Source organism: Poromitra crassiceps, assembly GCF_964638095.1.
Source record: "Poromitra crassiceps genome assembly, chromosome: 12".
Classification (NCBI taxonomy): Eukaryota; Metazoa; Chordata; class Actinopteri; order Beryciformes; family Melamphaidae; genus Poromitra; species Poromitra crassiceps.
Window position 1 is genome coordinate 37,213,475 of NC_139632.1, and position 27,290 is coordinate 37,240,764.

The 27,290-nt window shown below is 47.3% G+C and overlaps 1 protein-coding gene across 1 annotated transcript in view; it reads left to right on the forward strand.

Moving 5' to 3' along the window:
- The window catches only part of ptprfa (protein tyrosine phosphatase receptor type Fa), a 292,771-nt gene that overhangs the window by 181,112 nt on the left and 84,369 nt on the right, over nt 1-27,290 (forward strand). The window contains exons 13-15 of the mRNA XM_083648251.1: nt 780-973; nt 24,546-24,663; nt 26,004-26,585. Of these exons, the coding sequence (XP_083504377.1) occupies nt 780-973; nt 24,546-24,663; nt 26,004-26,585 (894 nt within the window). The remainder of the gene's footprint in view (nt 1-779; nt 974-24,545; nt 24,664-26,003; nt 26,586-27,290) is intronic.

Here is a 27,290-nt window from a genome sequence, read left to right on the forward strand (position 1 = left end):
AAAGCAGGCCTTAACAGGAGAAAACATCTGCCTTCTGCTTGACCCTTTTATCCAAAACAGCGTTTAGTACTGTAGCGTAGTGCTTTTAGAGGCGTTTACACTTTTAGTATGTGTAGAAGATACAACCTCTAATCCTGGCAGCTTTGCTTATACCTGTTGAACGACACAGCAGGGTTTGGCCCAGATGTTTATTTTTGAAAGGCTGACAGTGGGGCGTCCAGGTAGTGCAGTGGTACATTCCCTGCCTACCAACATGAGGGTTGCAGGTTCGAGCCCCCGGCTCGGCTGGGCGTCCCCACAGGCACAGAATGATGTCTGCAGGTGGGAAGCTGGATTTAGGCTATGTGTCCTGGTCTGCTGCACCTGCGCCTCCTCCGGTCAGTCGGTGGGCGCCTGCTCGGGGGGGGAGGGGAACTGGGGGGAATAGCGTAATCCTCGCACGCGCTACGTCCTGACTGCACATGTATCCGAGGAAGCATGTGCTAGTCTACAACTCTCCCCAGATTGACAGAGTGGGTGGAGCAACGACCGGGACAAGCTAGAAGTGGAAATTGGCCAAACACAATTGGGGAGAAAATGGGGGGGGGGGGGTCAATGATTCTACAGTAGATATGAAATAAATATGAAATCAGTCCAACTGCATCGTCGTAGTCCTTGAGTTACATAAAATAGAACCAAATCCAGGTACAAAAGCAAACAAAGAAACCTGGAGAGTGAAAATGCCACTGGCTACAGACTGCTGTGTAACTGGTGCTGCTGTGCTCCTGTGTGTGCTGCAGTGCCTGGAGCTCCTCCCAGGAAGGTGGAGGCGGACGCCCTGAACTCCACGGCCCTCAGGGTGAGCTGGAAGCCCCCCCTGTCTGTCAAGCAGCACGGCCACATTAGAGGCTACCAGCTGGTCTACTCCAGGCTGGAGAACGGAGAGCCGCATGGCCAGCCGCTCATCCTGGACGTCTCCCTCCCTGAAGCACAGGTACTCTCTCTCTCTCTCTCTCTCTCTCTCTCTCCTGCTCTCTCTCATCTGCACAATGACAAGCTTAAGCAGGTGATGATTTGTGTCTTGTGTTCAACTTATTTAGCCTAAGCGTTAGAGCAGAGCGTTCATGATGGGAGGATTGCAGGTTCAAATCCAAGGCAGGGCTGGGGAAAGTGAATGGGAAAAGTGACACTCTTCCCTCCCTCAACAACTGCTACTGAAGTGCCCTTGAGCAAAACACTGAACCCCCCCCCCCCCCAACTGCTCCAATGAAGCTGGTCAGTGGCCGACAGTAGAATGCTGCGGTTGGTGAATGTGTGGAAGTGGCTGAATGGAAAAGAGCATGCTTGCACAGTCAAAGCGACCCTGGATAGGGCATCTTGGTAGTGTAGCGGTAGATTCCCTGCCTACCAATGAGAGGGGTGCAGGTTCGCATCCTTGTGTTGCCTCCGGCTTGGTCGGGCGTCCATACAAGCACGATTGGCTGGTGTCTGTGGGTGGGAAGCCGGATTGAGGGTATTTGTCCTGGTCGCTGCACTAGCGCCTCCTCTGGTCGGTTAAATAAAGGTTAAAATAAAAACTAAGGAGGAGAGGAGAAGGTGACAGACGCACAAAGTCGGGTCCAAAATGCGAAAAGCTTGACACATGAAATAATAACATTAAAATGTGTTTATATAGCACTTATCTCAAATCAGTTCAAAAAGGGGTTTGCAGGGATGCATGGAAACAGGTAGAGTGAAATATAAAAGCAGGAGATAAAGCAAGAAAAAAAAAGAGGCTTGTGGAAAAATATGTGGGATAAAACAAGATAAAAGACATAAGAACCAGCACCATGTTAAAAGTGGGCAAGATCGAGAACTATTACATAAAAGCAAAGCGATACATCAGCGGCACCATGTGTGGAGGAAAAACAAGGGCCAAATACACCTACAATATGGATCAAAACAATCAGATGATACAGACACTAACTGTATGTTAGGTAGTAGGGACAACGTAGTGTAGTGTAGTGTGTATGTAGTGTTGAGTACTCCAACACTAACTGTATGTTAGTGTTGGAGTACTCAAGACCAAGACCACATTTTGATGTTCTCGTCTCGGACTCGCCCTCCCTCGGTCTCGGTCTTGACTCGGTCTCGGGCAAGCCTCTTTCAAGACCACAAGGCCCATTCTGAGCCAGAAAGAACCCTCTTTTCCACTGTGTGAAATGATTTTCTACTGCACGTTTGTTCCAACATAACCACCACTATAGACTAATGCTTCTGTTCATCAACAGCATACGCCCACATACTGTACATATCATATGCTGTATCATAATACAGGTTATTACATAGGCTACTGTGTCATTGACTAAACAGTGTCATAATTGAGCAACAGTAAGGTGTTTTTACACTTGATTCTGCCCACTGTGTTGAGCCTTTCTGAAGGTCAGTGATATGATATTGCAGTGTTTCAGATCAAATGATTGCCTTCCGTCACTGAGTATATATACCGTACAGCCATTTGTATTTGACTGAAATTCCTAAATAATGATTTATTTCGTTGTTAGCAAAGCAATGGTGTAAAGGTTAAGGTAATCATTAGAGTCATGCTCTTGAAAATGTTCTCGCATTGGTCTGGTCTTGGTCTTGCTCTCGGTCTCAGTTTAGGTGGTCTCGACTCCAACACTGTATGTAGTTGTAGGGGCCGTCTGTATAAAGCTAGATTAAGACTAGTTTCAGGCGAGTCTTATACTGTATTCTCAGGTTAGACTGCCTGTTCCATAAATATTGCGATATTAAGAAAGAAAAGAAAGCCACCTTTCCCCCCTGGCTAATCTTGACTTAATAACTTAGCCAGACCTTTACAGACCATCTTCTCTGCATGCTAGCATGCTAGCCACAGGCTGCTACAGCTTCAACCTGCAATGATTTAATAAGTCATTCTTCCACAATCAAATACATGCCTTCTTATGTCATCTAGTTCAACTCGTATACGGTACATGCGTGTGTGCCTACACACACACATACGACAAACGCACATTCTTATCTCACTTACCTTGTGATCTGTACAGTGTTCACCTTTCAAAACTTGATCAAATAGAAACGGACCAAAATAAGCGTGTGTGGTCTCAGGTCTGCTGTACGCTGATGAACATGCATTTGTGATTAGATCCAAATGAATGCAGTGTGCTTTTTTTATGATGATAATGCAACTCCAATGCCTTTGCTATTCCATCAAAAATAATAATTGCATTTCATGTTTGTGGCGGTTGGATTTGGACTCCAGCCTGTGGCAGTGAAAACAGCCAGAGATGTGAAGGAGTGAATAATGGAAAACCCTACAGTAGTTAATCCTGCTTAGGAATGTAAGAGCAATTTGCGCGTGAGTGCGTGCGTGCATGTGTGTAGGAGATAACAAAACGGCTGACATGCTATGAAAGTGTGATGAGATGTACCTGAGACTATCAACAACAACAGCATATCGCTGAAGGAGTGCGTGCCCGTCCGCATGTCCTCGAGTGCCCACCGCCCGGGTGGGCTCGTCAAAAGGGCCTTTCTGTGTGGAGTTTGCATGTTCTCCCTGTGCCCCCTGGGGGTTTCCTTCATATAGGAACCCCTCACCAAAAACATGCAATATCCTGGTACGCTGAAGTGGTGCCTCCTCTGGTCGTTAGGGGCGCCTGTTCGGAGGGAGGGGAACTCGTTGGAATGGCGTGATCCTCCCACATGTCCTACCGGTGAAGCTTCCCCTGTCAGGTGAAAAGAAGCGGCTGGCTAACTGCCCATGTCTCGGAGGAAGCATGGAGCCAGTTTCGGCTCTCCCCAGATCAACAGAGGGTGGAGCAGCAACCAGGATAAATAAATTAAAATGAGCACTAATGGGGGATAAAAATGGGATAAAAAAAATCGGGGGAACAACAACAGCATATCTCATCTTCATTGCACTCAGCCATTTGCTGTACCTCCCATGGTCTGTACCTCCCATGGTCTGTACCTCCCATGGTCTGTACCTCCCATGGTCTGTACTTCCCATGTTTGGTACCTACTACTATGGTCTGTACCTCCCATGTTTGGTACCTACTACTATGGTCTGTACCTCCCATGGTCTGTACCTCCCATGGTCTGTACTTCCCATGTTTGGTACCTACTACTATGGTCTGTACCTCCCATGTTTGGTACCTACTACTATGGTCTGTACCTCCCATGGTCTGTACCTCCCATGGTCTGTACCTCCCATGTTTTGTACCTACTACTATGGTCTGTACCTCCCATGGTCTGTACCTACCATGGTCCGCGTTAGTTATTTACTAGCCCTCTTATTTGTCTGCACCTGTGATTTCATGTGATTTTATTGTTTTAGTCTATTATTGTTTTATATATGCCACAATCGTATTCTTGATTTTAATTGTTTTAATTTGTTATTGTGGTATATGCTGTAATCAGGGTGTCCTTGAAAAATAGAGCGTTCTCTCAATGGTCCTCCCTGGATAAATAAATGTAAAAAAATATATATATAGCATTCTCCATTCGCATACATGAAACGGTTAACATTTGAGCTAAGGTTACTGTGACAGACGACCCAGGACGCTCATTACTAATGTGATTAATATAGATTTGTGTGATGTAACGCAGTCTGTCAGTAGCTTTCAAACCACGTCAGGTAATTTGAATTCTCAATCTAGCTAAAAGCAAAGAAAAGTGCACTTCATTGTTTTCCAATGGAGGACGGGGGCAGGAGGTGAAATGCTGCCCCCTATTACTTTGGAGCATCTGGGGAAATGTTCCACATGGCACCTTTAAAAGTCAGAAAGGTGTTCCGCTCTGTTCCTCACTTTGTTTTGTTCTTCAGGAGGAGTGTCTCACACGATTACCTTCATAAGCACCATTCCTGTCTTATCGGTGCAGAACAGCAGGCTTGATAAAGGCAACTGAAAACCCATCTCACAACCCATCTACAACTCTCTCTGTCTGTCTCTCTCTCTCTCACTCTCTCTCTCTCTCCCTCTCCATACACACACACACACACACACACACACACACACACACACACACACACACACACACACACACACACACCAACGTCCACAACCCGTCCCACTGGTGAGTCTATTTTTCTGGTGAGCGGAACGGTCTTCAAGCCTCACCTGTGATAAGTTTAGTTTCTGCCTTTGGCGTCAGTGATGATGATGAGACTCAACACAAGGTACACTGACGCATCCCCACCTTAAAGGATAAGTTCACACACACACACACACACACACACACACACACACACACACACACACAAAAGAAAATTCTGTTATTATCTATTCACCCCCATGCCGATGGAAGGAAGAAGAAGAAGAAGAATATTCCAAATATTTTTGAAATAAAGAAAGACAGAACTTTTTCTAATTCACAGTGTTTGCATGTGTTGTTCAGTATGTACATTTGATTATCATAGAAACTTGTTTTTTTATACAGATCATATCGACATCGGTAAATATCGGTTATCGTCCATCACAGCAATGTTTATATCGGTTATTGGTATCGGCCCAAATTTTCCCTCAAAATTCCCTATTGAAAAGTGACGTGTTGTCCCTTACTAGACGTGTTGTCCCTTACTAGACGTCTTGTCCCTTACTTGACGTGTTGCCCCTTACTAGACGTCTTGTCCCTTACTAGACATCTTGTCCCTTACTAGATGTGTTGTCCCTTACTAGATGTCTTGTCCCTTACTAGACGTGTTGTCCCTTACTAGACGTCTTGTCCCTTACTAGACGTCTTGTCCCTTACTAGACGTCTTGTCCCTTACTAGACGTGCTGTCCCTTACTAGACGTGTTGTCCCTTACTAGACGTCTTGTCCCTTACTAGACATCTTGTCCCTTACTAGACGTGTTGTCCCTTACTAGACGTCTTGTCCCTTACTAGACGTGTTGTCCCTTACTAGACTAGACGTCTTGTCCCTTACTACACGTCTTGTCCCTTACTAGACGTCTTGTCCCTTACTAGACGTGTTGTCCCTTACTAGACGTCTTGTCCCTTACTAGATGTCTTGTCCCTTACTAGACGTGTTGTCCCTTACTAGACGTGTTGTCCCTTACTAGAGGTGGTGTCCCTTACTTGACGTGTTGTCCCTTACTAGACGTCTTGTCCCTTACTAGACGTCTTGTCCCTTACTAGACGTGTTGTCCCTTACTAGACGTCTTGTCCCTTACTAGACGTGTTGTCCCTTACTAGACGTGTTGTCCCTTACTAGACGTGTTGTCCCTTACTAGACGTGTTGTCCCTTACTAGACGTCTTGTCCCTTACTAGACGTGTTGTCCCTTACTAGACGTCTTGTCCCTTACTAGACGTGTTTTCCCTTACTAGACGTGTTGTCCCTTACTAGACGTGTTGTCCCTTACTAGACGTCTTGTCCCTTACTAGACGTGTTGTCCCTTACTAGACGTGTTGTCCCTTACTAGACGTGTTGTCCCTTACTAGACGTCTTGTCCCTTACTAGACATCTTGTCCCTTACTAGACGTGTTGTCCCTTACTAGACGTGTTGTCCCTTACTAGACGTCTTGTCCCTTACTAGACGTCTTGTCCCTTACTAGACGTGTTGTCCCTTACTAGACGTCTTGTCCCTTACTAGACGTCTTGTCCCTTACTAGACGTCTTGTCCCTTACTAGACGTGTTGTCCCTTACTAGACGTCTTGTCCCTTACTTGACGTGTTGTCCCTTACTAGATGTGTTGTCCCTTACTAGACGTCTTGTCCCTTACTAGACGTCTTGTCCCTTACTAGACACTTGATGTTGAAAACAGCACTTTTTTTTAAGGGCATGGTGGGATTCAGGAGGGACAGAGGGAGCAATTGAGGATAGCACTATGAAGGATGAGTGTTTGTGGCTCGGGCTCTTTGTATTGACATCACACACTCTGTGTGATAAATGGATTCACTCCCTGCTGTGGCGATGAATCATTGAAAGTGGAGGCTCAGATCTGCCTGCCAGCGGTACCAGTTGTACCTGCTTGTGTCCGTCCGTGTTTACAGCCCATGCGTCCTTGTCACAGAGATGAGAAGTGGCCTTCAGCGGCTGGATGCTGATGAAGTCGTGGGTCTAAATCTGTTTGAGGCAGCCCGCCCGTCACCATTCTCCCCAGCTTGTCAGACTGCAGCATCCACAAAAGCGAGGAGGAGCGCAGAACAGTTGTTTTGTGGGGAAGTCAGGCCGGGGCCTGTGATCACTGGGCTGTGTGCTGTCTCAGACGTCTCTCTGAAGGCTTGGCTTGCCAACAGTTAGGTCTCTCTGAAGGCTTGGCTTGCCAACAGTCAGTACACATTACTGCCTTTTCCCTCACAACAAAAGGCCTTAATGAGGAAATAAATGCAGTCATACTGCATTATTTGAGCCTGCAGATGGGGAGAAGTGCTTTAATTGGCTGCTCGTTCCCAGTCTTGCTTTCCTGACGCCTCCACTGTTAGGTTTAGACTTGACTCTATTGCTTTTCTACTGGCAGGCTGGTGTGTGTGTGTGTGTGTGTGTGTGTGTGTGTGTGTGTGTGTGTGTGTGTGTGTGTGTGTGTGTGTGTGTGTGTCTGTGTTTTCCACATTCCCCCCGTTTTCTCCACAATTGTACTTGGCCAGTTCCACCTGCTGTCTCGTTGCTCCACCCCCTCTGCCGATCTGGGGAGAGTTGTAGACTAGCACATCCTTCTTCCAATAAATGCGCAGTCGCCAGCCGCTTCTTTTCACCTGACAGCGAGAAGTTCCACCGGCAGGACGTAGCGCGTGGGAGGATCTATTCCCCCCAGTTTCCCTCCTGAAGAACAGGTGCCCCCCCCCAACCGACCAGAGGAAGCGTTACTAGTGCAGTGACCAGGACACATACTCTTAATCCAGCAGCCCTGGTCCCGTTCAGTGAAGCCGCTGCATGTTAGATCGCCGCTCTGGTGGTTGAATCCAGTATTAGGTCACAAGGCCCGCCTCCCCATGTTAGTGGATGGGAAAATCACAACCGAAATAATCACAGTACACGTCAGATCATTTTTTTCCAAAGGTGGTTTGTATCATTTTAGATAGTCATTATCATGCTAATGCCTATGCAAGTGGTCATTTTTCTGATCAGTTTGTTTTTAAGTAGTTATTTGACATATAAAAAGGGATAAAAATGGATGATTGACAGCTGTGGCAGCCAGTCTCAAGCCGTCATTGGCTGGACGGGCTCTGCACATTATAGATCTATCGTCATAGACAAGACACACGGCTTCATGTTATCTAATCGCTCCCTGGAGGTCGGATGGCTCATGGGTTGGCTGTGCTGGCTACCAGACATCAATGGACCGCAATAAAAAGAACATTGTTTTGAGAAAGGTGCGTGAGGAATTAACGTTGGTTGGGGACTGTAAGTTCAGAAAATATGTGTTTTATGAGTTACTCCAGCTACGTTATAAGTACACAATGGTTTTAACATGCAGGCTAGCATTAGCGTTAGCTGCTTGTGCTAGTCGGCTGTTTTTCATATTACTATAACCGATAACGATAGCTGGAATAACACAATAATAGACATATTTTCAGAACTGACCAGGTTGCCCAACTGACAGGAAATGTGTTTTATAACGTTAACTCCCATCCCGGGTATAAGATGAGGCCTAGTACACATTAAACCACCAGCCATTAGCTCATCGCTAACGGGTTAGCATCACATACAAACAGGTTTTATTTTTTGTAGGCTATTAAAGCAACAAACGTTTTTATATGCATCTCGGGGAAATGCTTTGACTGTGGGGATGTTCGTTCTTCACAAGCTCCTCTCTTAGTAACGATTTACCATTGGCATAAATAAGATATAGCTCAGTGGGATATACAGAGTCAGAGAATAGACCAGGCAGCCTGGCTCATGCACTGGGCTAACGTTAGGTTTGGCTGCCCTACCCACACTGTACCGGGGGGGGGCCTCTTCCGGGCTGCTCTCAGAGCACGGGCTGAGAGCAGCCCGGAGGTCTGACTTGTCTGGCTGATACAGCTCAATCTCCGACAACGAAAGATTTTCAGATTTTCGTACAGGCGTCATTTTGATAAACTGATCTCATAGTGGGAATCTTCCTGGTTACTTTTGGCGAGACAAAAAATATTACAACTTAAAGTGTCATATTTACAGAGCTAGACTGTATATAAATACACAACGCACTGTGCGCATTCTAGAAACAGTAGCTCTACATAAGAAAGTTCAGAGGGGCGGGGAGCTCTCAGAGGTTCTAAATCAACGGAGCTACTGCGCAGACTCTGGTTCTCTTGATCTGACAAGATTTTGGCTTCAATAGACAATACAGGCAGGAGATGGACATCCTCTCTCCATTTTTATTTATCTCAATGGTATGGACGCACGGGGGTAGCACGGGGGCTCGAACCTGTGACCCTCGTGTTGGTAGGCAGGGGAATCTACCGCTGCACTACCCGGTCGCCCACAACAAGCTGGTGCTTTTGAATATTTCAGTGAAGCGTGTTTTTGGATGGCTGGAGAATGCGTGAAGGACCCTCTCATCTCTCTCAGCACTGATGGCTGTGAAGCATGGCCATTGTCTCATCTGATAAATATGGCAGCCTCTCTGTCTCTCATCTCTGTTGGCCGCAGCCCAGCAAAACAAACCCAGAACCCAGCCTGTGTGGCAGGTTGCTGATAGAGGCGCTGGAGGGAGGGAGGGAGGGAGGGAGAAGGGGAAGCTTAAAGCCCCCCTAAAGTCAATTTTCATACCTGTATAACCATTGGTGTTCTATGTCGCACATCATCATTTGCACCAAAGAACTTACATTGATTTTTACATGTATGTACTGTGCATAGCCTTTTCACATGCAGTGCAGTGTACACTGTGCATAGCCTTTTTACATGCAGTGCAGTGTATACTGTACATAGCCTTTTCACATGCAGTGCAGTGTATACTGTGCATAGCCTTTTCACATGCAGTGCAGTGTATACTGTGCATAGCCTTTTCACATGCAGTGCAGTGTATACTGTGCATAGCCTTTTCACATGCAGTGCAGTGTATACTGTGCATAGCCTTTTCACATGCAGTGCAGTGTATACTGTGCATAGCCTTTTCACATGCAGTGCAGTGTACACTGTGCATAGCCTTTTCACATGCAGTGCAGTGTATACTGTGCATAGCCTTTTCACATGCAGTGCAGTGTACACTGTGCATAGCCTTTTCACATGCAGTGCAGTGTATACTGTGCATAGCCTTTTCACATGCAGTGCAGTGTATACTGTACATAGCCTTTTCACATGCAGTGCAGTGTACACTGTGCATAGCCTTTTCACATGCAGTGCAGTGTATACTGTGCATAACCGTTTTACATGCAGTGCAGTGTATACTGTGCATAACCGTTTTACATGCAGTGCAGTGTATACTGTGCATAACCGTTTTACATGCAGTGCAGTGTATACTGTGCATAACCGTTTTACATGCAGTGCAGTGTATACTGTGCATAGCCTTTTCACATGCAGTGCAGTGTATACTGTGCATAGCCTTTTCACATGCAGTGCAGTGTTTCTTAAACCAGTCCTCCAGCCGTTCTGTCCTGCAACTTTAAGCTCAAATAATTTAATTTAATTCAAGTAAGGCCCACACATTCTCATGACACCTTAATTGAATCATGTGTGCAGACTAGAGCTGGAGCCACAGAACTTGAATCAATAGAACCGTCATTCCCATTGAAATTAACATTCCTGGATGGTTGGAGCGCCTTGACATATTTGTAGTTGTAGCATATGGTTCATATGGTTTGGGAACATTTCGGCTAGTAGACTGCAGCGGAGCCAGACATCAGCTGGGCATGCCTGAAGCCTGCTTGGCTACAGTTTAGGATTCGTCAAGCTGGCCTCTCCTAGTTTAAACTGTTCAGAGGGAGATGTGGACCCTCACAGTGCCCCGAGCCATGGGACAAGATGTCTTGCCAGATAGCTGGCAGACGAAGACCCCCGTTGGGTGTTTTGTTAATGTCCTCCCTCATCTTCTGAGCTTGGAGGACAGCCTCTTCTCTCACTAGAATCTCAATAGAAGGCAGAAGTGCTCCTGAACAGGAGTGCTGTATCTATAGGCTGCTCTCCATCGCTCATGAAGGATTACTCATGTCACCTCTTGAGATAGCTGCCAGCCTATCTTGGCGAGGTTTGATGGCCGACACATACATACATACATACATTACACTAGCTCATACCTGCCAACATTAGGCTGTGAAAAAGATTTTCTGGCGGATCGGCAAATGTTGGTCTGTCGAAGTTCTGTCAGTGTTGTGATCTGTTGTTCTGTCGATGTATGCTGCCTTATATCTGTACAGGCAAGGGCTCACTCGTGGGTCAGCCATAGATCCATTTTCATTCCCATATCTTGAGATGAGAGATCAAGGGACCCATTTGAAAATAGTTTTTCCTTTGCCGAAATGTAGCCTAACTTTGGAGTGTTATTTATCCCCCTCCTCGACAAGCTAGCACGGTTGGTACCAATGGATGCCTTAGGTCATTGGTTCTCAAATGGGGTCCCATTTGCCCCAGGGGTCCGTGGCACTTTGCAAGGGGGTCCGCGAAAAGTTTCCAGGAAAATAAAAATACAAACTTTTTTTTTTTTTTGCAAAAGCTTCATAGTTCAATGAAAATATGTTATGCTTTAAATTTAAAATGGTTCATGGATTACATTCTAATCCAACAAACCTATCAATTTAAAAGTCAAGCACATTACCTTACCTTACCATAACAATTAAGCTTGTTTGCACGGTAGCCCAAAATCGGAAATCAGAATGAGGAGCCCCCTGTATATTTTCTATCTGTAAGGGGTCCTTGGCTGAAAAACATTTGAGAACCACTGCCTTACTGTAGGTCATCTAGTTTCATATACTAGAGACAGTCGGCATGTGTGGGAATGCCCACAAAATGTTATACGGCTGGAGGGCGAGTGGGGTAAAACCGCCCATATATCTCAATGACTCACCAAATGAAGGTGCTGCGGCTCTAACTACAGGTTTGGGGATTCTAGACCAGAACACAAGACGTCTATTCAGATGTGCGTTTACTGCGAATCCTTGATCGTGCCTGGGCTGGGCTAGCAGCTAAATTCTAACTTTGCTGAATGGATAGAACGGGGGATTTACCCCACCCTGACCACGCCCCCAGCCAGGCTGAGCCAGCTAACTATGACGAGGCATCGCCTCAACCTATAGCAGAAACTTCACTCTAGCTTTAGAACTCAGCCTGCTATTTGCATCGCTATGAAGTCGAGAGAGTAACGGGAGAAATAACCAATCAGGAGCACAGCGGGAGAAAGGGTTAAAAATAGGGAGACTCCCGTGAGAATGGGGAGTGTTGGCAGGTACAGTATGCTATCTAATTGAATAGTATAGCGGTACTGAAGGACAGGTACGGTAATGAGATACGCCTTATTACAAAAGAGAGAAAAAGAGAGGGAGATGTGGAAATATAAGAATACAGTACGGGGAGAGAGATAGACAGTGGCACACTGGCACTGCGTCAGCTGATCGACACGGCACTGTGTCAGCTGATTGACACGGCGGTTTTCTAATGAGATTGCGTTGTGTCAGAGCAGGCTCTGTTCCCTCTGATTTATTCTGCCTGTCTGCGCCATTTAAAACAGTGCTATCTGCTGAGAAGTTTGCACTGCAAAAAATGACAGGTTTAGCATTAAGTGAAATTTATTGAGAGCAGCAAAAATGATCTGACGACTGAGAATGCGATAATATCAGTCGCTTAGCTTGTAACTTTTCAAGTGTGTGTGTGCAGCAGTATACACCAGGCACCATGCGTCCCCCCACTACCCCCCCCCCCCCCCCCCCCCCAAAAAAAACAACATAGTACATAGTGAGCCGTGGCAAGCAACGGTTCATTTCTTTTTAATTGAGTGTCAGAGGGCGTCTCTGTTTCTCTGGGACATGGTTAAACAAAATAGACAAGGTACTTCAAGCAAAGGAGTTTTTCATTGATCCTGAAAGACTTTTGGACCCATTCGCTTGTTTGCGTGTCCTGGTTTTCCTTTGCTAACGGTTTGTCTGCTTGCCACTATTGAATTATCAGGTCTGCAGCAGACATCTGCCAAAACAAGCTTGTCAGGAAGGCGGCTAAATAACGCTACAAACTTACGATCCCTTTATTATTTCCCAGATGATAACATTGGATATTTGAATGATATATTGACGGCCGAACTGGACATGTCCCCGGTTTTCAGTACATAAATCCGGGCAACGGGTCAATAAGAAGTGTTAACTACAAGACAGTGTTGGGTGGCTGACCAGATGGGCTGAATGGCTATAGCTACCTAACAAGCTTTCAGAGTCTAAATAAACACATAATAAATCCAATATATTAGTAATGAAATGATCAGTCCTCAGTCAACAAGAGCAAATAAATTGTATGTTACTTCTGCTGAAGCTGCCCCCCCCCCCTTCCCATTACCCCTCTATGAGTGTTTTCAGTTCACTGGTCTAGAGAGACTTCTGTGTGTTTCCAACTGATCAGCTCACACACGTTCATTTGAATGGAGTCCAATGAGTTGTCTCTAGCTGAGATGTGGAGTTTCCTCCATGCTCTATAAATACCTACTTTTCTTCAACTTGTTGACATTTTAGTTGCTGTTTATCTTCTTGGGAGCAATTAGCAGGCTTTGCACTTATTGACGCTTATTGCTTCCAGGGACATCTAACCAAACTACAGTATGTCAGCCTGTAAATTGCTTTTGGCTCTGCTGAGCAATAATAACAGAGAAGCATGTCTAATAGTTTATTATCCTTATTTCAACATGTCAACAGTCGTCGTTGATTTCTTATGGATTTTTTGGGGGAGAAGAAACAGCCCATTCTCCTCCTGTCCGAACAGGACGTCTGGTTCTGACGTGTGTTGTTTTAAGAAATGCTGACACAGTCTGTGTTATGGAGCCTGAGCTAACCTACACCATATAGACTGTATACAAATATGGATGTAGGTAGCCATCGTGACATCACCCATGTGTTTGTGGACTCTCCTTTTGAAGTCTCTAGTTTGGCATTTTGGCTGCTGCCATCTTGGTTCCAGGGCTTTGCCACCTGCTATGGGTCTCTATGGGCTGCATGATCACTGGACAGGCGACCTGTCAATCACGCCCAAAACATAGTCTTTTTTATCATCTCTTTTACTCTAAACGGGTGAGTTACATACGAATTCACCCCCCGTACAGGTGTCATCAGCCCGTACAGGTGTCATCACCTCGTACAGGTGTCATCACCCCGTACAGGTGTCATCACCCCGTACAGGTGTCATCAAAGGTGAAATGACCAGATCGGTAATACGTCATTTTGTAGGCGGCTGCTGGCAGCACATGTTCCCGCCCCCTTTTAGGGGGGAAACACAAGCCTCTCCTCATTGACCTCAATGTAAAATAGCACTACCAAAAAAAAATATAGAAAAATAACAGAATCAATTAGGGATGCACCGATCCACTTTTTTCACTTCCGATCCGATTCCGATACCTGAATTTGGATATCTGCCGATACCAATATGTTTCTTGAATATACAGTATAGGCAAAGATTTGGCCAATTAAAGATTATTATTTTTAAATATACCTTGCAAAAAGCAAGCAAAATTAAGAAAATATACAAGGCAAAGAAGGATACTATTATACATGGGCAAATTACGGCCAGTGCCCCCTGTGCGGCCCGCGCTGGAATTGCAAAAAAAAAGAGAGAGAGAAAAAAAAGAAAAGATCCCTATTCCGATCCGATCCGTGAATTAGTGCCAATATCGGCACCCGATACCGATATTGGATCGGATCGGCCCCATCCCTAGAATCAATCTCATTTATTAATGACCCCAAAACACCATGACATGACAATATAATACACCTCGGCCAGCATCTAAAATCATGTAACTCATGACCCGTCTCTGATCTGGTTCCGGTGTCTTCCGACATTAGTCTTCTGACATTAAATGCTGTTGTAGTGGAGCCCGGCGTCGTTGTAGGCTACTCGGCTCGGGGCTGTAATGTAAATATGTGACATGAGTCACATGATTTTAGATGGGTCAGAGTCATATTTCCGGTGTATCTCGCCACATTCTGTGGCCCGGACGAGTTGTAATATATATGTCATGTCGCGGTGTTATGTGTCAGTGAGGCCAGTTGTGAGTTGAGAGCGATTCATCCTCATAATCTACAAGTTCACTGACAGAGCCCGCGATACATCAGCGTGTGGATCCCATAATGCATCAGTTACTGTATGAAAGAATGATGGTGACTCCTCTCAGGCCACCGTTCCACGTGAAGATGTATCTTCTTTTGATTTAGTGCACGAGCTGCACTTTCACCGCGGGAACAGGCCTGATTTCCACCTCACTGTGAAGCAGCTTATATTGTTTATGATAACAGCTTTTCTTTATTTTCTGTACGGAGCTGAGGAAGCGACCCCCTTTGTCTTTTATTTCTGGTTAGTCAGCAAGGTCGCCGAGGGGGAATATAAACGCCCGGCGTCTCTGAATCATTCCTTTTGAGGCAGCCGCTTTCATGGTGGGAGTTGAAGAGAGAGGCGCGGCCAAATTTAACATCCGTTTGGCCTTTCTCAGTACAATAACCTCCTGACAATAAGCACTCTATAATACTAGAAAATGGCTCTTTTGGCCTGTCGTTTGAGGAAGGGAATTCTGTCTAGCTCTATACTGAAATGACTCTACATAGCCTTGTTTTGGCGCTGTAAAGAACCGTGTTCGAACCGCAGCCCAAAGACGACATCTTGGCTTTCTGCAACATGATCTCATACAAATAAAATATGATTTTATTTTTCCCTTTTTTGGGGGGCGGGGCTGGTGGTTAGGGAGAGAGGGGATGACATGTGACAAAGGGTCGCGGGTCGGATTGGACGCTGGGCTGGTATGCGCTCTATGAGCCGGGGACACCTCGGCATTCCGAAATGTCGGCACTCCGAAATACCGGCATTGCGACAAAATTGTCGGAATGGAGATCTGTCTCGCCATTGCGAAAGAACCCTAACCCTAACCCTGGGGACCGGCTGGAGCTAACCTCTCCCAGCCCCCACGTCTAAACCTAACCTCCCCCGGGCCCTAACCCTAAACCTAACCTCTCCCACCCCCCACGCCTAAACCTAACCTCCCCCAGAACCTAACCCTAAACCTAACCTCTCCCACAATAACTCAATATACTATGTCGGAATGGCGGACCTAATATCTTTCGCAATGGCGAAACATTTTTTGGAGATAAAAAGGGCCGCCTCTCCGAAAGCATAGAAGTCAATGATCGGAATGCCGACACTTCGGAATGGCGAGATGACCCCCTATGAGCCACAGATTTGATTATGTTCCTCTGCCGCAAATGGAATTACATTCCAAAGGTTAGCTGATGGTTAAGTTTAGGAAGGTAAAACCACTTTGGTTAAGTGTATGCAAGTAAAACAGCTTTGGTTAAGTGTATGCAAGTAAAACAGCTTTGGTTAAGTGGAAGTCCCGGGCGGAAGATTCACGCTGTACAGGAAGTCTCAACAAAAGGTACGGCTGTCCCAGAGTCTATTTACGTGCTGAAATAGACTCTGGGTTCCCAGATTGAGTGAAATCTAATCTGAACACTTTAACGCAGTGCAATCACCAAACACTGCATGACTCTCTCCATCTCTCTCCTCTCTCTCTCCCTCTCCCCTTCTCTCCCCTTCTCTCTCTCCCTCTCCCGTTCTCTCTCCCGCTCTCTCTCCCTCTCCCCTTCTCTCCCCTTCTCTCTCTCTCTCCCTCTCCCGTTCTCTCTCCCTATCTCTCCCACTCTCTCTCCCTCTCCCCTTCTCTTTCCCGCTCTCTCTCCCTCTCCCCTTCTCTTTCCCGCTCTCTCTCCCTCTCCCCTTCTCTTTCCCGCTCTCTCTCCCCCTCTCTCTCTGTATACTCCCTGTCTCTTTGTCTCTCTCTCACCTCCCCATGCCCCCCTCTCTCTCCTCAGTCTGTCTCTCCATTTCTCTCCCTTTCTTTCTCTGCCAGAAGAGTTATGACATCTAAAGAATAAATGAGAAAGCTGAAAATATGAGTGTCTGCTCCACCACAGACTGTTGAGTGTGAATAGATCCCAGTGACACAGAGAACCCCAGGGCAAAAAAACAGCAGTAACTGACAAAGACAGTCCTTTTTATTCTCCTTTATTGACTCTGGTGTTATCCGGCTGTCACTATGTTGATCCCAGCATTGTATAGATGGAATAACAAACGCTAAACCTTTCATTTGAAAGAAGTCAGTTGACGCTTTATAAATTGTTGCTTTGTCACAACTTAAAGGAGAAGTATTTTACAAACTGGACCTTATTTCCAGCTTTAATTATGATTTTTAACTCACCCTGAGAAGTTGTTTATGCCTCCGCCGGCGATAGCCAGGCTGGCATTATGGTTATGATTATGGTTAGGCTATTAATAATACATCTCAAGGCTGCTAGTAATTATAATGTACCACTCTATATAATATACGATCAATATTGTGATATTCAATATGATCAAATATTGGCCCAAGCCTATTAGCGACTGTGCCTTTAAAACTGGAGGACAGTGAAGGGTTGGCAGATGTGGGGAAAGTGTGCTATCCAGTCTAGTCCTGTCCACGTTAGCAGAGGGGACATGAGGCAAACTAAAAACTCTAAGTACAGTAAGTCTCCCAAAGATGCTTTCTGTCATTTTAGGTAGTTCTTATCACGCTGATGTATGTGCTAATCTTTTTTTAAAGATTGTTTTTAAATAGTTAGACGATATAAAAAGGGTTGATTGACAGCTGTGACAGCCAGTCTCAAACCTCCGTCAGACGGCGTCACAGCTGAGGGGGCTCAGCCCGACTCTACTGCGCAGACTCCGCTGCAAATTACGTCACACAAGCAAGATGGCAGCTCGCTGAAACCAGATGTTTTGGCTTCACTTTTTCATCGCAAGGAGGGGGAAGGGGGGATGCAGTCAATGGTTGGTAGACGTGGGAAGGTGTGCTGTGTCCAGTCTAGTCCATGTTCCCAGGCCCAGGACAGGACAGGGCAGGGGGCTCCTGTTGCAGGTGAGTGGGCGGTCTGGGCTCCAGACCCCCTGGCAGGCATACAGTAGCTTGATTATTGCCTGTCTGTTTGAATCCCTCCTCTGCAAGGCACCCAGCGGGCGAGCCTCATCAGTATGGACCACACTCGCCTCGCCAGGTGGCACTGTGGAGAAGAATCCTCATTACACACACACACAGACACACACACACACTCGCGCACACAGGCACACATGCACACACACGCACACACACACACACACACACACACATACACACACACACACATACACACACACACACACACACACACACACACTCGCACACACACACACACACACACACACACACACACACACACACACACACACACACTCGCACACACACACACACACACACACACACACACACACACACACACACACACACACACACACACACACACACACACACACACACACACATTACCTCCATTACTGCATGTCATTTAAAGCTCCCCCTGCCTGTGCCATCTCTCCCCTCATGTCACTAATCATGGCAGCGGTGCCTGCAGCATGCTGATCAGCTGACAGCCTTGTGATTGGCTCCTGCAGCATGCTGATCAGCCGACAGCCTTGTGATTGGCTCGCACTCCATTCTCCCGAAAAAAGTTCAGGGTAACACTTTAAGGTACAAAGTCAGGCACTACACACATGGGAAGTCAGAGATTTTTTTGCACATCAAAAACAATAAACTAAGCATTTATGACAAGAACAACATTGAGAACGTTCTTCTCAGTATCTAAAATGGTAGTAGTTGGGCTCAGGACAAGACTTCCTGTCAATGTTTTTTTTCAAAATAAGATGAATGTGAAAAGTATAGACCCCTTATTTATACGACTACGTCACACTGACATCACGCAGCGTTGATGCGCATGACGGAGGCAGAAAGACAGAGTCCGCGCAGCCCCGGCAAGCAGCCAGACACGTCCCCGTGCTGTGCAGTGGGACGCCAGAATCGGAAAGCCACTGCAGCCGAGCACCCGGGTCCGCATATTCACACTTGGTTAACAAAATAATAAACGTCAGAGCCAGGCTGTAACGTTATAACAAGCTTCACTTCCATTCTCCCCACATATCCTGTTCCACGGCAACCCCCGAGGGAACATACACAGCCTCGCATACACACGCAATACAACACAACACAACACTGAACAGTCTGTTACACTATCAACAAAGCAAGGACTAAAGTTTTACCGAATCCCGTCAACTCATACTCCTTTTAATGCTAACCGTAGGCGTCTTTGGTTGCAAGCCGAAATAGGAAATCATTAAAAATGCCCGACTTTGCTGCAGTGCTCATTTCATATCAGGTAAGCTGTAGCTGTCATCGCTCGGTTAGTTAACAACCAAGTAACGTTAAATAATGTCATTATTGAGTTGTGTGCATTATCAACATAACAATATATCTTTGCAAGTTACAGAATAACTCTACGCTATGTAGCCTATTGCTGGCCACTCTAGGCTTGGCCATTTCGTCTTTTATCCATTGATATGCGTATGGGTCTGTAAGACGTATCCCATTAACCAACGTTAATTTCAATGCATAACATTGCTTATCACTAGGCGATAAGATGTGGTAGTAAGCTGAGAACTGCATTTTAAAACTAAAATCTAACTGTGTGTCGCAGATGGGCACAGAGCAGTCCTGACAGCGGGGCTTTTACACAGTTCTCTGTGTCTGTCAATGCTGGGCTCACGGCTTTTTGCCTTCACGATATGTGCGCAGCTCCAATGTTAACAGCTGTATAAGGGGTCTATAGGCTGACAATTACCAGTTGTGGCACTTTTGACAGTAATCTACAGGTGCATTTTAAGTTCTTTGAAGTAGAAGTAGAAATCAGCAGCACAAAAAAAGAGGAAATCTAATTCTCTAATTCTATATTTAGCAAAATGTTTAAGGGGGCAGTGTCGGCTATTTCATGATGATCTTATGATTTTGGAATAGTGCTAACTGCTAACTGCTAACTGGCAGAGATGTCATTACAACAATAGAAGTTGAAGAAAAGGCACTGTGAGGCTCCTTTTAATGCGACAAATACACATCTTTTAGATGATTACAATACACACACACACACACACACACACACACCTCACAAAGTTATTGTGTATGAATGCATTATAATAATATGTTTTATTAAATTCAAGTACATAGTTAAATAATTATTTTCTAGGGCTTTCTTACCATACTGATTTTCCATGATATCCTTCATACTTTTGCCACTGAGAGCCCTCCACATTAACAATGCCGCTGCCTGCTACAACCAACAGGCTCATCGACGCTTTTCCGCGCCGTCCATATGCTAGGTTTCACCTAGCCTTGTTTTGTGTTGTGTTTGTTTTATGACGCCCCTCCCCTGTCTGTCCTTTTCATCAGTGGAGGGATGAGGACTCGACGGACTACGTGAGTAGCTGCAATGTGTGCTGGGTGGAGCGGGGACGGTGGGGGAGTGTGCTGGGTGGAGCGGGGGCCACGGGGGAGTGTGCTGGGTGGAGCGGGGGCCACGGGGGAGTGTGCTGGGTGGAGCGGGCACAGTGGGGGAGTGTGCTGGGTGGAGCGGGGGCGGTGGGGGAGTCTGCTGGGTGGAGCGGGGACGGTGGGGGAGTGTGCTGGGTGGAGCGGGGGCCACGGGGGAGTGTGCTGGGTGGAGCGGGCACAGTGGGGGAGTCTGCTGGGTGGAGCGGGGCCGGTGGGGGAGTGTGCTGGGTGGAGCGGGGCCGGTGGGGGAGTGTGCTGGGTGGAGCGGGGCTGGGGGGGAGTGTGCTGGGTAGAGCGGGGGCGGTGGGGGAGTGTGCTGGGTGGAGCGGTGGCGGTAGGGGAGTGTGCTGGGTGGAGCGGAGGCGGTGGGGGAGTGTGCTGGGTGGGGAGCGGGGGCTGTGGGGGAGTGTGCTGGGTGGAGCGGGGGCAGTGGGGGAGTGTGCTGGGTGGGGAGCGGGGGCCGTGGGGGAGTGTGCTGCATGGAGCGGGGCCGGTGGGGGAGTGTGCTGGGTGGAGCGGGGCTGGGGGGGAGTGTGCTGGATAGAGCGGGGGCGGTGGGGGAGTGTGCTGGGTGGAGCGGAGGCGGTAGGGGAGTGTGCTGGGTGGAGCGGAGGCGGTAGGGGAGTGTGCTGGGTGGAGCGGTGGCGGTAGGGGAGTGTGCTGGGTGGAGCGGAGGCGGTGGGGGAGTGTGCTGGGTGGAGCGGCGGCAGTGGGGGAGTGTGCTGGGTGGAGCGGTGGCGGTAGGGGAGTGTGCTGGGTGGAGCGGAGGCGGTAGGGGAGTGTGCTGGGTGGAGCGGTGGCGGTAGGGGAGTGTGCTGGGTGGAGCGGAGGCGGTGGGGGAGTGTGCTGGGTGGAGCGGTGGCGGTAGGGGAGTGTGCTGGGTGGAGCGGAGGCGGTGGGGGAGTGTGCTGGGTGGAGCGGGGCCGGGGGGGAGTGTGCTGGGTGGAGCGGGGGCCGTGGGGGAGTGTGCTGGGTGGAGCGGGGGCCCTGGGGGAGTGTGCTGGGTGGAGCGGGGGCCCTGGGGGAGTGTGTTTTCTATTGTATCCTCTACCAACCTCAGCGTGGGCACTAACACAATCACTCTTCCACCTAACCCTCTCTAACGTCACTGTAAGGTGATGAGCTTGACAGAATGTGGAAGCCTGATAGGGCCGATGCAGTCCGGACATGATGACTCATCTGATGACATTTCCTGTACAGTTGCCATTGTGATTTATAGGCAGTCTGCTATAGAGCCCATAAACCAGTGTTTAGTCTTAGAGGCAGTCTGCCTCTTCAGTCACTGTCACTTCCCATCCTTCCATCCATCCCCAAGGCTGTTGTTCACTGCAGTCTGGCTTCATATCAAACAGGAAAGAAGCCTTTTAAAATTAGGTAATTGCCCTAATTACCGAATGATGTCACTCGAGCAATGATGTCATTATTTCCTGCTCCTTTCCTCAGCTATATCGGACATGAATGGACTTCTGGTAACTTGCTGATCTTGTCTGGGGTCTGAACACACGGTCAGTTATCGACATTCCTGTTTGTCCTCCAGAGTCAGTGAAGTATGAGTCAGAGGTGTATGAGACAGAGGTGTATGAGTCAGAGGTGTATGAGACAGCGCGGGCCGCGGCCTGGATCAGCACAGTGTGATAGATGTTGTCCCCAAAATTAGTGGAAACCTCCCTGCGATGCGATGAAGGTCAAAGAGCAGGGGGTGGTTGAGGACACCCAGAGGAAGTGGCTGCTTCCCCCCTCGCCTCGCAGGACGTCTCGTGTCTTAATGTAAAACGTCTCATCCGGTCCGTCCTTGGGATTTCATCCCCACATCCTCGGGATCCCTCTCCTGCCTCCTCTGCATTCGAATAGGACAGATGAAAAGGCCTCCATTACCATTTCTCTCCTTCCAAATGCGAGAAACTCTCTGGCAACGCCAGTGAAAAGGAAAGAGCGGCCAATTAAATTAACGAGCCTTTTAGAGAAGTTCAATAGTTTCAGATGAGTCTCATTTCGCTCTCTTTTTTGCTCCGCAAGAGAAGACAGCGGGGGAGGGAAGCGTCTTAACTCCCAGCACCCTGGGACCCAGCATGTCTGCAATCATCAGGCTGCATTTTAATCAGCAGAAAGAGAGAGATAGAAGATTTTTTGTTTAATTTATTTATTAACATTATGTTATAACGATATACTGTAAGAGGCTAGCCATGAAATCCTGATTCCAAATTTGGTTGGTTTCTGGAAGCTTTGGCTGTCTTGCTAATGGTGGGGGGGGGGGGATCTGGGGGAAAAACTAATAATTATTACTAATTAAAAAAAAGGGGGGAATATCCATCCGAAAACAGAATTTGGATATCGCTGTTGTCATGTGAAAACGTAATATTTTTTATTTTCATGATTTACTGTAGCCTACCCTCAGTTAGTTGTAAGATGCGTAAACTCTTTGCATTCTCGTCAAGCGAAGAAGAAGAAGGCTTGGTTTTCCGAGGTCCTGAAAAGATGTCACATGACACAGTCACATGACAGCAGCGATATTCTGATCTTGGGCACTTCACTCCATATCTAAATAACAACCCTCTCTCAAAGCGAGAGAGAAGCAGTGAGCAGGAGACTTTGAGCACGCTCAGACAAAACCCACAGGAATTCTCCAGAGATTTGAGCCCGTCTGGTTGGGCTCAAGCTCAAGTCTATACCTTCATAATCAAAGCACAGTTTCCTCCCCGTCGAGAGACACTTTAAGGAGCTCCGCAGTCTCGACCCAGATTTTGTTTGATGTCCTGGTAGGCTGCAGAAGGTGTCCCTCCATGACACCTCCTTCATCCCTCAAAGAAGTGGAGGCTTTCCTTCTTGAAGAAAGCTCCAGTTATCGCTCTACGCAAAGATCAGCATGCAGTTTGACAGCAGGACAAGGAGCACCGAAGCTGTTCTGAAGGCACAAGACAGCTTTACTCCTTATTAGGCTCATTTCCGCGGGAGTCTAACCCTTTCTCCCGCTGTGCTCCCGATTGGTCATTTCTCCCATTGCTGTCTTTTAGAGGCTGTAGCGGACTCCGTTTTAAAGCCAGAGTGAAGTATCAACTAGATGAGCTAGGGCATCCATTGGTACCAACCAGAGCCATATAGATAGAAGAGTCCCGACATCTCCATTCACTCCAATGGACCAGTTTTTTTACTCTCAAGAGTTCCAGGAAGTAAGGTCCTGGATTAAGCAGCACTGTCGCGTTGCAGCAAAATAGACAGTTTGTGTTGTACTCTGAAAGGGTTTCCCCCCCTTGAATCAAATTGTACATTATCAGCTTTATTTTAGCATGCAAAAGTAGCGCAAGACCCATTCCTGGCTGTTCATTGGCTAATGAGTCTCGCATTTTTGGTCCTCCGCTGACGCCACTCTCTCTCTAGTCTAGAGGACACTAGTACCAACCATGTCACGCTATCTTGTTGGGAAATGTAAGTAACGCTCTGAAGTTTGCCTAAATTTTAGCACGGGAAGGGGGACATTCTCACTCTTCTTCACAGCCTAATGTTGGACCGAAGTAAAGTAAGTAATGTTGGCAGCTATGATTTTGTTGGGGCTCTAAGATCCAAGATGGCAGGACTTACATGGATTCTGTTTCTTACTGTAAATAAATGGTATTGTCCGTGACAGAAAATGTAGGAAAGGCACCTATAGGGCACATCTATTTTAGATCTGCAACCAAATACTGCAACATTCTCTTCCTGTTCCCGGTCGATGAGGTCCAAGACCCAGGAGAAGTACTGTTATACCTACAGACAGTAGAGTCTCTCCTCTTAATGCACTTCAGCTGTACGTCCCTCACTTGACCTGATTTTCCTCAGAAGAGCGGTTCTGCCTTGTTGGGAGTGTTGGGACTGTGAAGCAGACGCATGTTGTTGTGTGAGTTTGACTTGCCTAATAATGTGCCTGACTGAGTGCAGTAAACCGGCTGACAGCACGGCCCATTCATCTGAGGCTGTCTGGAACCGGGATGGGTGTTGTACTTTTTTTCTCTCCATTCCCTCTCTCTTCTTCCTGTTTCTGTCTCTCTCCCTCACCGTGTGTCTCACTCTCTCCCCCTCTCTCTCTATGTCTCCCCCGCCACCCAGGAGGCCATCATAACAGGTCTGCTTGCAGAGACCACCTACTCTGTGACGGTGGCGGCGTACACCACCAAGGGGGATGGAGCACGCAGCAAGGCCAAGGTGGTCACCACAACAGGAGCAGGTGGGTGCTTATGGTCATGTGTGTTTGTTCATAATGTGTGTCTCAAAAAAAAAGAATCATTTTTGAGCACAGTTGCAGTATGATAAACACTGGGGGTCAAAACTTCAAAAATTGCCCAAAATTGCACATTCAGAGCAACAAATGTACACTGACCCGAAGAGCTTGACCGTACACTGACCCGAAGAGCTTGACCGTACACTGACCTGAAGAGCTTGACCGTACACTGACCTGAAGAGCTTGACCGTACACTGACCTGAAGAGCTTGACCGTACACTGACCTGAAGAGCTTGACCGTACACTGACCTGAAGAGCTTGACCGTACACTGACCTGAAGAGCTTGACCGTACACTGACCTGAAGAGCTTGACCGTACACTGACCTGAAGAGCTTGACCGTACACTGACCTGAAGAGCTTGACCGTACACTGACCTGAAGAGCTTGACCGTACACTGACCTGAAGAGCTTGAGATTTTCCAGCACAATAACAGATAGAGCCGCTGCCCCATGCACAAACCTTCTGCGGCTTTAGGGTTAAACTTTGACATCCAATCCTTGACATCACCTTGACAGTCTTCTCAAACGTACCTGGGATTGTTTGACAGATAAAGTTGTGTATTTGTACAGCTGTGTCTTGTGTAATATGGGCATAGCAGTGAAAAGAGATAATAACGCTAACATATTAAGGCCAAGTAGTGACATGTATAAAGAAAACAGTATTGGCCCAAGCAGCGAGCCCTGAGGCACTCGATGCATACACTTAATCACCTATGGAAAATTGGAATTTTCTGTTTGACAGCTACGGTTAGAACCACGCCAAGGTTTACAGTCTGCCGCTTGAGTGTTGCTGTTAATTGTTATGATAATGGTGTTTTTTTTAGGTGGTGCACATTTCAGAGTGTTGAATAGTACTGTTACACTGATGGCTGTTTGACTAGAAGAGCATTCAACGGCTGTACTCAAGTGCATATTTGAGGTACTATTTGACTATTGCCATGTTGGGGAACTTTCTGCACTGCATAAAATATCAGACAAGCTCATGAAAACACTCAACTATCAAAGTATGAGGAAACGGCACATTTAAATGACAAGTGCCAGCATAAATGGACCATCGCTCCATTTACGTGAATGTAATGCACTGGACTGAACACCTTCATTCACAGGTATGCTAGTCTACAACTCTTCCCAGATCGGCAGAGGAGGTGGAGCAATGACAGCAGGAAAATTGGCAAAGTACAATTGGGGAGAAAATGGGGGGGGGGGGGGGGGTCTGAAAAAACTTTATAAAAAAATTCCTAAAATTGTTTGGTACGTCTTGCACCACTTGTTTTCTCCATCCTCCAGTGCCTGCCAAGCCCATGATGACGATCAGCACCACCATTGGGAACACGGCCCTGATCCAGTGGCAGCCCCCTAAGGACATGGTGGGCGAGCACGTGGGGTACCAGCTGCAGTACAAACGGGCCGAGGAGGAGGCGTTCACCGTCAGAGACTTCAAGAAGGCCGACGACCACTTCACCGTCACCGGCCTGCACAGGGGCGCCGTCTACATCTTCAAGCTGTGCGCCAAGAACCGCGCGGGCAACGGCGAGGAGCACGTGAAGGAGGTGACCACGCCCGACGACGTGCCCAGCAGCTACCCCCAGAACCTGAGCGTGGTGGGCCTGACCACCACCTCCACCAAGCTGGCCTGGGAGCCGCCCCCGCTGGCCGAGAGGAACGGGAGGATCGTCCAGTACGTGGTGGTGTACCGCGACATCAACAGCCAGCACAACCACACCAACATCACCGCCGAGACCCACATGACCATCCAGGGTCTGCAGCCCGACACCACCTACGACATCCGGGTCCGAGCGTTCACCAGCAAGGGAGGGGGGCCCATCAGCCCCAGCATCCAGAGCAGGACCATGTCCACCTCCATGCCAGGTGAGACGGGCTTCAAACTCCAGTGTAGGGCTGGACCATATGGTTGAAATCAATATCATGCTTATCATAAGGATTTTTCTCGATATCGATATATCACAATATGGTTCATGTATGCAAAATCATGTTAAATAATCAAATGAATGGTCATCTCATTGAACCGAATGGTCATGTAATGTTAGGTGTGTTGTCAAACAAAAGTGACATTTGGGTTTTTAAGTTAAATTGGCTCCTCATCATCATTTCAGACTCAGACCCAAAAGAGAAAAAAAGAGGGGAAAGGGGGGGTTTGTCCGCCTTTTTAGTTTGGTCTGATTGAAAAGTTCTATGGTCTCTCCTGATTTATGAATATAGCTGAGTCGCTTGGTTTGGCCAAGGAAAACTCTTTTTTTATAAGGATTTTGAATGCGGAATGAAATCCCTTAGGTCCCATGCCAAACCCGGAAGAGGGTGTGACTTAGGCACTCTATTATGGTCATTTTGTGATATCAGGCAGATATATATATATTTAAGAAATATATCAAAAATCCATCGTCATAGAATGTACAGTATACAGAACTACTACACGCATGGATATGCTCATCTACAGCACACACAAACATGCTCACAGCCACACGCACACGCACACACACACACACACACACACGCACGCACGCATGCGCACACACACACACACACACACATACACGCACGCATGCACACACACAC